At 39.1% G+C, this 13,731-nt stretch overlaps 1 protein-coding gene across 5 annotated transcripts in view; it reads right to left on the reverse strand.

Annotated features, from left to right (window-relative positions):
• Positions 1 to 1,172: 1,172 nt before the first annotated feature.
• Positions 1,173 to 13,731, reverse strand: part of MALT1 (MALT1 paracaspase) — an 85,581-nt gene continuing 73,022 nt past the window's right edge. For all 5 annotated transcript variants that reach the window (XM_074383343.1, XM_074383341.1, XM_074383344.1 and 2 more), the window contains 3 exons: positions 11,021 to 11,178; positions 9,785 to 9,910; positions 1,173 to 7,590 (listed from right to left, as the gene is read on the reverse strand). In XM_074383343.1, the coding sequence (XP_074239444.1) occupies positions 7,153 to 7,590; positions 9,785 to 9,910; positions 11,021 to 11,178 (722 nt within the window). In that variant the 3' untranslated portion in view covers positions 1,173 to 7,152. The remainder of the gene's footprint in view (positions 7,591 to 9,784; positions 9,911 to 11,020; positions 11,179 to 13,731) is intronic.

The following is a 13,731-nucleotide window of genomic DNA, read 5'->3' on the forward strand; positions in this document are numbered from 1 at the left end:
CTTTGGAAGTTTTTTCAATTTCACATTTAGAGATGTACTTTTGTTCTGATAATTTTTTTTTTTTCCTTTGAGACAGTCTCACTCTGTTGCCCAGGCTGGAGTGCAGTGGCACAATCTCAGCTCACTGCAACCTCCGCCTCCTGGGTTCAAGCGATTTTCCTGCCTCAGCCTCATGAGTAGCTGGGACTACAGACACGCACCAGCTAATTTTTTTTTTTTTTTCTATTTGTAGTAGAGATGGGGTTTCACCATGTTGGTCAGGCTGGTCTTGAATTCCTGACCTTGTGATCTGCCCGCCTCAGCCTTCCAAAGTGCTGGGATTACAGGCATGAGGCACCGTGCCCAGCCAATGTTTCAGTATTTTAATCGTGTTTTTCTTTCTTTTTTTTTTTTCTGAGACGGAGTTTCGCTCTCGTTACCCAGGTTGGAGTGCAATGGCGCGGTCTCGGCTCACTGCAACCTCCGCCTCCTGGGTTCAGGCAATTCTCCTGCCTCAGCCTCCTGAGTAGCTCGGATTACAGGCATGTGCCACCATGCCCAGCTACTTTTTTTTGTATTTTTAGTAGAGACGGGGTTTCACCATATTGACCAGGACAGTCTTGATCTCTTGACCTCATGATCCACCCGCCTCGGCCTCCCAAAGTGCTGGGATTACAGGCTTGAGCCACTGCGCCCGGCTTAATTGTGTTTTTCATGTAAGAATGAAATATTAAGACACTGATTGTGTCCTGTTCCCATTATGGTATTAGTAGCTGCAGTACTGTGGACAAAATACCTGGGTCTGGTCTGAGTCTGAATCATCCTGGCTCTGCCCTTACTAGCTGGGTTATCCTGAAGGGCAAATATCTCAGGTTAGCCTAAGAATCAGTTCATCTATAAACTGCAAGGCTGTTGAGGGTTAAATAAGACCACGTGTGAAATGTTTAAACCTAGCACTCAGAAACGGATTCCATCTGCTACCTTGGTGCTTATTAGTGCAGAAATACTCATCCAATCATTTTTAGTACCTAAAATGCTATTTATCAACTAAATAAATTCCTAGCATGATGAAAAGTGGGAATTACTTCAGACTGAGATAGAATCAGCTTTACTAATTTTGTAACAGAATAATAAACACTCTGTAATATGACATTGTACTTTTAAACTGAAGACTCCTTAAGAAAAGTTAAAAATGTGTTCTTAAAACAAATTTATTGAAGCTGAGCATATTAACGTTATACAATCATGCATATCTGTACTTTATACAATCATCGTTCACTGTGTAAAATTTGCAAAATATAGGTAAGCAAGCAAAGAAAAATTATTCCGCCAGAGAAGAATGCTGTTAGTCTTTTAGTAACTCACCTTTAGAGCTGTTTTGCGGGGTAGATACATAACACAAACAATTGGTGGCATTAAATCTGCATGCTTTTTGAAAACTGATTCTGGAGTGAATAAAACTCAGCTGCAACTTACTTTAGAAGAGATACAATGCAGGCGGGTGCGGTGGCTCACACCTGTAATCCCAGCACTTTGGGAGGCAGAGGCAGGAGGTTTACTCCAAGGTCAGGAGTTTGAGACCAGCCTGGCCAACATGGTGAAACCCTGTATCTACTAAAAATAAAAAATCAGCTGGGTGTGGCGGTGTGCACCTGTAATCCCAGCTACGCCGTATCTGAGGCACGAGAATTGCTTGAAACTAGGAGGAGGCAGGAGGATCACTTGAAGATGGGTATTTGAAACCAGCATGGGCAACAAAATGAGACCTCACTTCTAATAAAATTAAAAACACAGGAAGGAAAAAAAAAAGCTTATGCCAATATACATGTCAATGATCTAAGTTCTGGCTACACAACTGAATTTCTTGAATTTGACAAGTCAAAAATTGCGATTACTTTAGAGGCCACCTAACTGTTACTTCATGTGCAAGTCAGAGATTTGAAAAGTAAGAGGCATTAGAGATGGGGGAAGAGGGCAGTGTCTAAATACACCTCTTCTGTGCCAGTATTCTTTTTGAAAGACTTTTTCCTGAAATGTGTTTTGACTTCATCATCACCGAATGAGGAACAATCCAGTATTTCATATTCCAATTATCCCATGAGTTTGAGATTTCATTTATTAGAAAATGTATCATTAATTAATTATTTGAGATGGAATTTCACTTTTGTTGCCCAGGCTGGAGTGCAGTGGTGTGATCTCAGCTCACTGCAACCTCTGCCTCCTGGGTTCAAATGATTCTCCTGCCTCAGCCTCCTGAGTAGCTGGGATTATGTGCCACCATGCCCAGCTAATTTTGTATTGTTAGTAGAGATGGGGTTACTCCATGTTGGTCAGGCTGGTCTCGAACTCTTGACCTCAGGTGATTCGCCCTCCTCAGACTCCCAAAGTGCTAGTATTTCAGGTATGAGCCACTGCTCCCGGCCTGAAACTATAATTTATAATTGTAACTTTAATTTTTAAAAATTACCTTCAGAAAATATTCCCTCTCAGCATGAAGTATTGGCTTTAGATTTAGGTGACCCTTTAACTGCTCAAACTTCCACTATCCTAATTTATTACATTTTAATTGGTAATTACCTTTTCTTTTTTCTAATAGATTACCTTTTCTAAATTCCACTCGTGTAAATCCAACCCTACTATTAAAAAGCAATTGGCATGACAGATTCAAGTAAAATAAAAACATGGTTGATAAAAAAGACCACAACTGTGTTATTCTTAACGCCAGTTTTAAAATTATAAAGTTTAGATAAAAAAAAAACTCATGTGATTCTCCTGTCTCAGCCTCTGCAGAGGCTGCAGTGAGCCAAGATTGTGCCACTGCACTCAAGACTCTGTCTAAAAAAAATAAAATTCTAATATACAGAAGAATATACAGGGGAAGGTAAAAATGTCCTCTACTCTCTCGACCTCTAGTCTGATTCTCTGTGGCTGCATAGTCCAATATGGAAGCCAATAGCTACATGTGACTATTCAAACAAACAAAAAAAATTTTTTTTTGAGATGACATCTCACTCTGTTGCCCAGGCTGGAGTGCAGTGGGATAATCTCAGCTCACTACACCCTCCATCTCCTAGGTTCAAACAATTCCCCTGTCTCAGCCTCCCTAATAGCTGAGATTACAGGTGTGTGCCACCACACCCATCTAATTTTTTTTTGTATTTTTAGTAGAGACAGGGTTTTGCTATCTTGGCCAGGGTGGTCTCAAACTTCAGGGCTCAAATGATCCACCCGCCTTGGCCTCCCAAACTGCATTACAGACTTGAGCCACCACACCCAGCGTAAAACTGAAATTTTAAAATCAGTTCCTCACAGTAGCTATTATTTCAATTGCTCAACATCCCCATGAGGCTAAAGGCTATCACACCGAGTGTAGATACCAAGCATCCCATCACAGGAAGTTCACTGGATAGCGCTGCTCTGTAGTAACCACAGCTGAGCACCTGCATGTTTATTATGATGAGATCTCTCTATTCTAGATGCAAACTCCTTATCAGATACATGATTTTTCAAAATTTTTTCTCCCATTCTGAGGGTTATCTTCACCTTCTTAATGGTGTCCTTTAAGGTGCTCAAGTTAGTTTTGATGAAGTCCCATTTATCTATTGTTTTCCTTTGTTGCTTGTGCTTTTGGTGCTGTATCTAAGAAACCATTCCTAAGCCCAACACCACAAAGATCTACTTCTGTTTTTGCTCTTATACTCAGGTCTATGATCCATTTTGAATTAGAATTTGTGATGAGGTAGGAGGTAGGGATCCTTTTGCTGTGCATGTAGCTACCAGTTGTCCCAGCACTGCTTGTTGAAAAGAAGTTGATCAGAAATATATGGGTTTATTTCTGGATGTTCAGTTCCACTCCTTTGATCAATATGTCTATCCATATGCCTACATTGTCTTACTGTAGTTTTGTAGCACATTTTGAAATTGGCAAGTCTTCCAACTTTGTTCTTTTCCAAGATTTTTTTGCTATTCTGGATCCCCTGCATTTCCATATCAACTTTATCGGTTTGTCAATTTCTGCAAAAAATACAGTTAGGATTTTGATAGGAACTGTGTTGAATTTGTAGCCTAATTTGGGCAGCACTGCCATCTTACCAATATTAACTCTTCCAATCCATGAACATGGATGTCTTTCGATTTATGGATCTTAATTTGTCTAAACAGCATTTTGAAATTTGATTCTTCTTGATGCTACTGTATACAGGATGTCCTTATTCTCATTTTCAGAATGTTTGTTGTTAGTATAGATATAAAACTGATTTTTGCATATTTGATCTTGTATCCTGCAACCTGTTGAACTCATTCATTACTTTATGGGTTCCTTAGCATTTTCTATGTACAAGTATTTATGAATTGTGAATACATATAGTTTCACCTATTTTGCAGTTTGGACAGCTTTTCTTTTTCTTGCCTAATTGCTCTGGCTAGAACCTCAAATACAATACTGAATAGTAGGGTGAGTGAGCATCCTTGTCCTTATTCCCAATCTTAAGGGGAAAACATGCAGCCTTTAGTCTATCACCATGAAGTATGAGGTCAGCTGTGGGCTTTTCTTTTTTCTTTTTTTTTTTGAGACAGAGTTTCACTCTTGTTACCCAGGCTGGAGTGCAATGGCGTGATCTCGGCTCACCGCAACCTCCACCTCCTGGGTCAGGCAATTCTCCTGCCTCAGCCTCCTGAGTAGCTGGGATTACAGGCACGCACCACCATGCCCAGCTAATTTTTTGTATTTTTAGTAGAGACGGGGTTTCACCATGTTGACCAGGATGGTCTCGATCTCTTGACCTCGTGATCCACCTGCCTCGGCCTCCCAAAGTGCTGGGATTATAGGCTTGAGCCACTGCGCCCGGCCCTAGCTGTGGGCTTTTCACAGATGTTATATTTATCATATCTAGGAAGATTTCTTTTATTCCTAGTTTGTTGAGTGTTTTTATCTTGAAAGGGTTTTGGATTTTATCCAGTGCTGTTTCTGTCTCTCTTAAGACAATCTATGTGGAGTTTGTGCTTGATTAAATTTGGTACAGTTGATCCTCATTATTCACGGTTATGTATTCGTCAATTTACCAACTTGTTTAAATTTATTTATAACCCTCAAATTGCTATCTGTGACACTTTTGTGGTCATTTGTGGATATGTGTAATTAGGTGAAAAAATTGAGTCACTCAATTCACACGTTCCCAGCTGAGGATGAACAAGACGATGCTCTGCCTTCCTGCTTCAGTCTCATAGAAAAATAACTGGAGGAGGCCGGGCATGGTGGCTCAAGCCTGTAATCCCAGCACTTTGGGAGGCCGAGGCGGGTGGATCACGAGGTCAAGAGATCGAGACCATCCTGGTCAACATGGTGAAACCCCGTTTCTACTAAAAATACAAAAAGTTAGCTGGGCATGGTGGCGCGTGCCTGTAATCCCAGCTACTCAGGAGGCTGAGGCAGGAGAATTGTCTGAACCCAGGAGGCGGAGGTTGCGGTGAGCCGAGATCGCGCCATTGCACTCCAGCCTGGGTAACAAGAGCGAAACTCCGTCTCAAAAAAAAAAAAAAAATAAAAAAAAATAACTGGAGGATGGAAATGGCAGGGGCAATCAGTGTAGCATAAGCAGCTCTGGCTCCAGGGTCAGCTGGACAGGGTTTGAATTTCAGTTCTGGCACGTTTTAGTGGGATGTGTCAGGTATGTCACTTAACACTTCTGATACCTCACTTTGACTTCTGTAAAACAGAATCTGCTAGAATGAACCGTTTTAAGAATTCAAGTTCATAATGTGCATTACATAAGCATATGTATACACATATAAACACACATTCTCCTAAAAGCAGTCGTTCCATATTTAATTCAGTGTTCGTGGGAGAATATTTTGTAGAACATAATTACTGTGAATAAGAACTGACTGTATATTAGCTTATTATTTTTTTTTACATGTTGAACCAACCTTGAATTCCTGGGATAAATTCCACTTGGTCATGATGTATAATCCTTTTTATATGTCGCTAGATTCAGTTTGCTAGTATTTTGTTAATGCTTTTTATGTTTGTATTAATAAGGAATATTGGCTTATAGTTTTCTGGTGATGTCTAGTCTGGTATCAGGGTAATACTGATCTCATAGAATAAGTTGGGAAGTGTTCTATTCTACTTTAGAAAGAGTTTGTAAAAAAAAAAATTAGTACTAATTGTAATATTTGGTAGAATTCAGCAGGAAAGCCATCTAGGCCTGGGATTTTCTTTGTGAGACTTCTAACATTACAAATTAAATATTTTTCCTTGTTAGTGCCAATTGCATTTTTAACCAACTTTTAGGGAGAACCAGAAACAAGAATATTATCTCATTAGGCCAGTAAAATTCAAGAAGAAAACACATATTATCAAGGAAGATGCTAAATATCTGGAAAATTCAGCTAGGCTGCTATGAAAATTAATCATTATATCTTGATTCTTAACCTCTGCTAGATCTAGCTTTAACAAAAATTTTGTTACTTCTCATGTGGTTTCATAATCTTATGAGCAAGAAATTTCAGCCTGTTCTATATCAGATTTATATACAAACCTCTTAAGTAAAACTTGCAGCAAACTCCTATAATCAAAAACTAAAGTTTGTACATTCCTTGAGATAATACATAGATATGTATCTCTCTGTATTTATATATATATAAATATATTTCACTCTATCTACAAAAATAACACGTATCTCAGAAGCTGTCAGGAAGGCAGTGTGTAGTGGAAAAAATAGTGGAATAGAATTCTGGTGCCAGCTCTAACTTAGATAGATGTCTTTACGTGTTTCTCCCATTGAAGAAATTAGGTTATGCCTGGTGATCAGCAAGGTTCTTTCTGGTATTAAAAATACAATGACTTATTCTACAATAATGCTATTCCCATTGCTCTTACTTCATAGTGGTCACAATGAAAATATTTTGTATATACATATAAACATAGCCCCATACTTCAATTGTACAGAACTAATCAACCCATTCACAAAATCTTAGAAGAGGAAGTCTGTGATTAAATAATATAATTCCAACATCTCAAAGTCCTGAAGTTTGCTATGAAACAGTTTCTACTATTCTTTCTCTACATATACAGATTTGCCTTTTCACAATGTGCCTTTTCACTTACTTTATGTAAGTACAGTACTATTTCACATGAGGCATCTATAATTATGTAAACTTTCAAGTATGAGGTCATTTTTCAGAAATTCTGAGCCTGTCAGAGAAACTAAATGGTATTTCATCAGTTGTCTCTACTGGCACGTTACTTCTACTAAAATGACATGAAGAATGGTGAGCAAAACTTGAAATAAATGCATCTGGAGTCCGGCTGCAATGACAGCTATCTGCTGGTGTAACATTACTTGGATTACCAGGATGTGAATGGTAAACACCATGGAATGGGTCTTGCAATGAGTGGTAATGCCCTGCTCCTCCTGAGGTGGCGGCAGAACTCTGGTAAGGACCATTAGACATAAGACAAGTTTGAAAGCAAGTCTTCCTTCCCAAACCTCGATGCATGTCTAATTTAGCAATGAGAGGTTTCCCAACATTCACCTCCTGCTTGTCCTCTACAGTATCTTCCAATCCCGAGTACTGATACGATAAACATACTGTGAAGACTAGATGTTCCTACAAAGGAAAAAAAAATCTGGTTTATTATTGGCATTAACAGGGAGTATATAGTAATCCAAAAAAATATTATTCATACCCCCACCACACGTCCACTTGCTCTCCTTTCCCAGGTTCCAATCCTCAAGGCATCCTTTAACTGAGAAAAACCAGCTCTCATCATCTTCCTTTTCCTTCATGCAATACTTACAACAAATTAAGTAGAATTTCTCATTCTTACTATTGTTAGTAGTCAAAATGAAAGAGACCTGATATTCCAGATGAACAGTGAAAACATATTTTCCAAGCAGTGCAGCTTAGGAAACTTATGCCTCTCTATTATTAAAGATGGGGAATTATCCTTTAATTAAAAAATGAACTGGGCTGGGGGTGGTGGCTCACACCTATAATCCCACCACCTTGGGAGGATGAGGCAGGTGGATCATTTGAAGTTAGGAGTTCAAGACCAGGCTGGCCAATGTGGTGAAACCCCATCACTACTAAAAGTACAAAAAATTAACTGGGTATGGTAGTGTGTACCTGTAGTCCCAGCTACTTAGGAGGCTGAGGTGGAGGCTGCAGTGAACCAAGACTGCCACCATTGCACTCAAGCCTAGCGACAGAGTGAGACACCATCTAAAAACAACTGTTTTTATTTTTTGAGACAGAGTCTCACTCTGTCACCAGGCTGGAGTGCAGTGGTGCAATCTCAGCTCACTGCAACCTCTGTCTCCCGGGTTCAAGCGATTCTCCTGCCTCAACCTCCCGAGTAGCTGGGACTACGGGCTTCCGCCAACATGGCAGGCTAATTTTTGTATTTTTAGTAGAGATGGGGTTTCACCATGTAGACCGTGATGGTCTTGATCTCTTGACCTCATGATTCACCTGCCTCAGCCTCCCAGAGTACTGGGATTACAGGCATGAGCCACTGTGCCTAGCCCCAAAACAACTGGTTTTATACCAGTTTTACAAAAAAGTTCAAGCTGTTTTAAAAATATTATACTCCATAATCATAGGTGGAAAAATATAACTGAATCAGATAACGGGCTAACTTTTTAAGAGAAGAAAGGATTTTAAGTAGATGAGCTCTAAACAGGATTACAACAGGTTTATGTGTGTAATTCTTAATCGTGCCCATTCCATTCCCTGAGTTTTGGCTGATACAGTTGTGAACAAATTAAAATCTCAATTTTTGCAAAGAAAAGCTTTCATTACAACACTCAACATGCAGAACTAGCTTCTCATTTGTAAGTCAACTAGAAATAAAAAAACTGACATTCCAATTCTAATTTGCTATATGTTTATAGAACTAGGAAATGATTACTTGAAAATCTCAACATATTTAAAAGTAGAATATGGAGCCGGGTGTGGTGGCTCACATCTGTAACCCGAGTGCTTTGGGAGTCCAAGAAAGGAGGATTCCTGAGGCCAGTTTAAGTTTGGCTTGGGCAACACAGTGAGATCCCTTCTCTACAAATTTTTTTTTCCTCTACAAAAAATTTAAAAAAATTAGCGTGGTGGCTCATGCCTGCAGACTCAGCTGCTTGAAAACCTAAGGTGGCAGGATTGCCTGAGACCAGGAGTCTGAGGTTACAGTAAGCTATCTTCATGCCACTGCACTCCAGCCTGGGTGACAGAGTAAGACCCTGTCCCTAAAAAAAGAAAAGAAAAAAAGAAGAATATGCTCTAGGCTGGGCGCAGTGGCTTATGCCTGCAATCCCAGCACTTTGGGAGGTTGAGGCAGGCAGACCACCAGGTCAGGAGTTCGAGAGCAGCCTGACCAATATGGTGAAACCCCGTCTCTACTAAAAATACAAAAATTAGCCGGGGCTTGTGGTGCGTGCCTATAATCCCAGCTACTTGGGAGGCTGAGGCAGAAGAATCACTTGAACCCAGGAGGCGGAGGTTTCAGTGGGCTGAGATCGCGCCACTGCGCTCCACCCTGGGCAACAGAGCGAGACTCTGTCTTAAAAAAAAAGAAAAAGTATATGCTCTATATTCCTAATTTTTCAGCAATATGGAGGGTAAGCACGAATAAAGTCCTCTGCCCACCGTCAGAAACAGACTATTAAAAGGGTCACTGATAGGACCTGCTGTAGATTGGTTATCTCTAGTTTAATACTCAACAAGGCAGCATATCTATGGTCTATGCCAAAATAAATTTCCAGTTTTGTAAAGTTCTCCAGTAGAAGCTATAAATAGAAAAGGTAGTAACCTTTAATTTTTGCAGTGAACTGAGTCTGGTATAGAGGCAATGCTTGGGGAGATCCTTTGATACCAAGTAGCTTCCAGTTTCTTCAGGAGTGCCTTTATTTGCATCTTTTGGATCGATATCTAGGTCCTGTAAAAGGAAAATCAGTAACAGTTAATAATAAAATCAACGAAAGCCACAATATAATCTAGCACATAAGACGTCTTAGCTGATACTGTTCTCTCATGAATTTTGGCCTCTTGTGAATTTTGGTAAGCCCAAATTACTTACCCAAGACTAAATGAAAACAACAATCTATGGTTATAGTAGGAATTCTCAATTCTGTACTAAGCCATTTAAAAAGTAAAGTGAGCTCTGAAAGAGTTTCAAATGATTCCTAGGAATGCTTCTTGAGCTACTCAAGTTTCCTCTTAAGCAGAGAGCGTCCCATTAATGTTTGACTCTTGGATTCTCTTCTCTTAATCATCACTTTTGGGAAGGTGCAGGGAAATTTATATAATTAGAATATTTAAGAAAGATAAATAAGCAGCCTTTTCCTTTTTCTTTAGAGCCAACCCAAAGGCCAAGAGGGTTCTGCTCCTCTAGTGAGAAGCCCACAAGGCTCCCCCTTGCTCAGTACCCCAGGAATCCTATCCTCTGTGCTGCTGAGACTAGAGGTATGGGGTGGCCACTGAATTCTGGGGTTTGGTGCTAGACCATTTACTCTCACATGAAGCAATACTCTCCACAAAGCCTCTGTCAGTAATAAAAGTGATATTCTGGGTTTCTGCATGTCTTACTCCTTGCTTGTATCTCAGTTTGTCGCACTCATGTAGTAAAGAGGGGTACTATTTACTGGCTTCTTTAGACTAATGTAAAATAGATATCATACCTAAATGAAAAGAACAGAACTAGATTTCTATTATTCCAGTGACCATAACTTGACAAGACTTAAAAACTATTGTTTCCAATATGTTATAACTGTTAAAAGGAAGTTATTCTTGACATATTTATAGCATATTTTATTCCTTCACATTTGCTATCCTGTTTAAGATATGAGAAATTAAAGGCATCTTTCTTGAGTAAACTTTAGACATCTCTAAATCTGATAAGCTTTTTGGCCATTAGTAAATATTATGACCAGTGTTACTAAACTATGAAGAAATATACACACTTATATATAAATATGCATATTTCCTATATGTTTAATAAGTGAATTTATCACTGTATTTTAAATAAGAGAAAAAAGGAGAGACTCACAAGTGGGAAATCAGTAACGTAGGCATCACACATTATTATCTCCGGTGGTCTGTAAACTATACTTGTGTAGATTATCATGACATTGGAAAACTCAGCTGCAAATCCTAATTGAATCTGAACACCACAGTCAAACCTAAGACACATACTTTCTGGAAGTTCTGAAAGAGAACAAATAAGAACAACTTTGGTAGATTTCCTGATAAGAGGCACATATTTATGAAGGAGAATATAGTTAGCCTTTCTTTTGCTTAAAAACATGAATCATATTGTTTAAACACACATTTTTAAACACATATGTTAAAAAATAAAGCTCAATATTCTGCTAGCCAAACAAAATCTTTCATTTACCCTTTGCTCATAGTACTTATCCATCTGTATATATAATTTTTATTGTGGCAATCAAAAATATGCATACAATTGTAGACATATTTTCACTGTTGCCTCAATTTGTATGACCAGAATATATATATTTTTGAGACGGAGTCTCGCTCTGTTGCCAGGCTGAAGTGCAGTGGTGCGATCTTGGCTCGTGGCAACCTCTGACTCCCTGGTTCAAGCGATTCTCCTGCCTCCGCCTCCCTAATAGCTGGGATTACAGGCACACGGCACCAGGCCCAGCTGATTTTTGTGTTTTTAGTAGAGATGGAGTTTTACCATGTTGGCCAGGATGGTCTCAAACTCCTGACCTTGTGATCTGCCTGCACTGGCCTCCCAAAGTGCTGGGATTACAGGTGTGAGTCACCACGCCTGGCCCATGACCAGAATTTTTAATAAAGCACAATGTCACTGAATGGCCACACTGTAGTTTAACGATTCTGTTAACTCCTGAATTATAATACTTCCAGGTTTTATTGTTTTTCTATCATAGTTAATATTTGTATATATGTAATGCTTTAAGATTGTTAGATACAGCTATGCGATTTTTTCTTTTACATATGGGACAAATTATTTTCAATTTACAGGGAATATAAAGTTTTACCATAACACATCCAAAACAGTATTAATAACTTTTAAAACGTTTGTCTACTTGATGGGATTAGAAAGTAGATATCATGGTTTTAATTATTCCTTAATTACTTAAAGTAGCCATTTTTAAGATTTCTTTCCCAATTAATATACTTCTAGAAGTGTGGATTATTGAATTTGCATCATTTGCTTGTTTACTGAGGAGAGTCCTAATGTTTCTTCCTCTTACCTTTTTGTATGAGCTCTTTATTACTAAATATTTAAAAACTACCTACTTAATTATTTTTTTTTTTTTTTTTTTGAGATGGGAGTCTCACTCTGTCACCAAGCTGGAGTGTGGTGGTGTGAGCTCAGCTCACTGCAACCTCCGTCTCTTGGGTTCAAGTGATTCTCCTGCCTCAGCTGCCTTAGTAGCTGGAACTACAGGTACATGTCACCACAACCAGTTAATTTTTTTGTATTTTTAGTAGAGATAGTGTTTTACCATGTTGGCCAGGATGGTCTTGATCTTCTGACCTCATGATCCTCCCACCTCAGCCCCACAAAGTGCTGGGATTACACCATGCCTGACCTGTTACAAATACTTTCTCTATGACCTTTTAGTTTTATGAGGTTTTGTTTACTGTTGATCTTTAGTGTTATAATTTTGTTATTGTTTGTTGTTTAGATCTTTTATAGAAAAAAAGACAATTTCAATTAATTCTCCAGTTATCTGAAATGGTGAGATATTTATGGCATTTTACATTTTAATGTGCTTTAATATGTTAATTTACCAAAAATACATATTGGAGAACAATTTCTTTTCTTTTCTTTCTTTTTTTTTTTTTTTCAGACAGTTTTGCTCTTGCTGCCCAGGCTGGAGTGCAATGGTGTGAGCTTGGCTTACTGCAACCTCCAACTCCTGTGTTCAAGCGATTCTCCTGGCTCAGTATCTAGAGTAACTGTGATTACAGGTGCTCAACTAATTTTTCTGTTTTTAGTAGAGAAAGAGTTTCACCATGTTGGCCAGGCTGGTCTCGAACCCCTGACCTCAGGTGATGCACCCACCCATCTCGGCCTCCCAAAGTGCTGGGATTACAGGCGTGAGCCACCAAGCCTGGCCAAGAACAAAAATTATTGTAAAAATAAAGATATTTTATGGAACTTCAAGAAATATAAGAGAATCACAGAATAGATACTTGGACTCAGAAAATCCAAAATATTTCAATCAGTAATTTAAACATTTTTTCAGTAAACCATATACAGTTACCCAGAGGTAATTAAGCTACAGATTGATTTTCACGTCATTTTCTCTGTTGATCAACTTACTGATCAAGTGTCCAAGAGAGGATGCTGAGTTATATTAATAATCACAAGCACAGAGGACTTGCTGAGTGCCATGCTCATTTCTACCTGTGCACTCATTCAGTCCCAATAACCTCTGAAGCAGGTATTATTTATTTTCTTTTTGAGATGGAGTCATGTTCTGTTACCCAGACTGGAGTGCAGTGGCACAGTCTCTGCTCACTGCACTGCAACCTCTACCTCCAAGGTTCAAGTGATTCTCTTGCATCAGTGCCGAGTAGCTGGGATTATAGGAACAAGCCACCAAGCCCTGCTAACTTTTTGTGTTTTTAGTAGAGACAAGGTTTTGCCATGTTGCCCAGGCTGGTCTTGAACTCCTGACCTGAGGTGATCCACCTGCCTCAGCCTCCCAAAGTGCTAGGATTACAGGTGTGAGTCACCACACCCAGCCTGAAGCAGAT

Source organism: Saimiri boliviensis, chromosome 13 (genome assembly GCF_048565385.1).
Source record: "Saimiri boliviensis isolate mSaiBol1 chromosome 13, mSaiBol1.pri, whole genome shotgun sequence".
NCBI lineage: Eukaryota > Metazoa > Chordata > Mammalia > Primates > Cebidae > Saimiri > Saimiri boliviensis.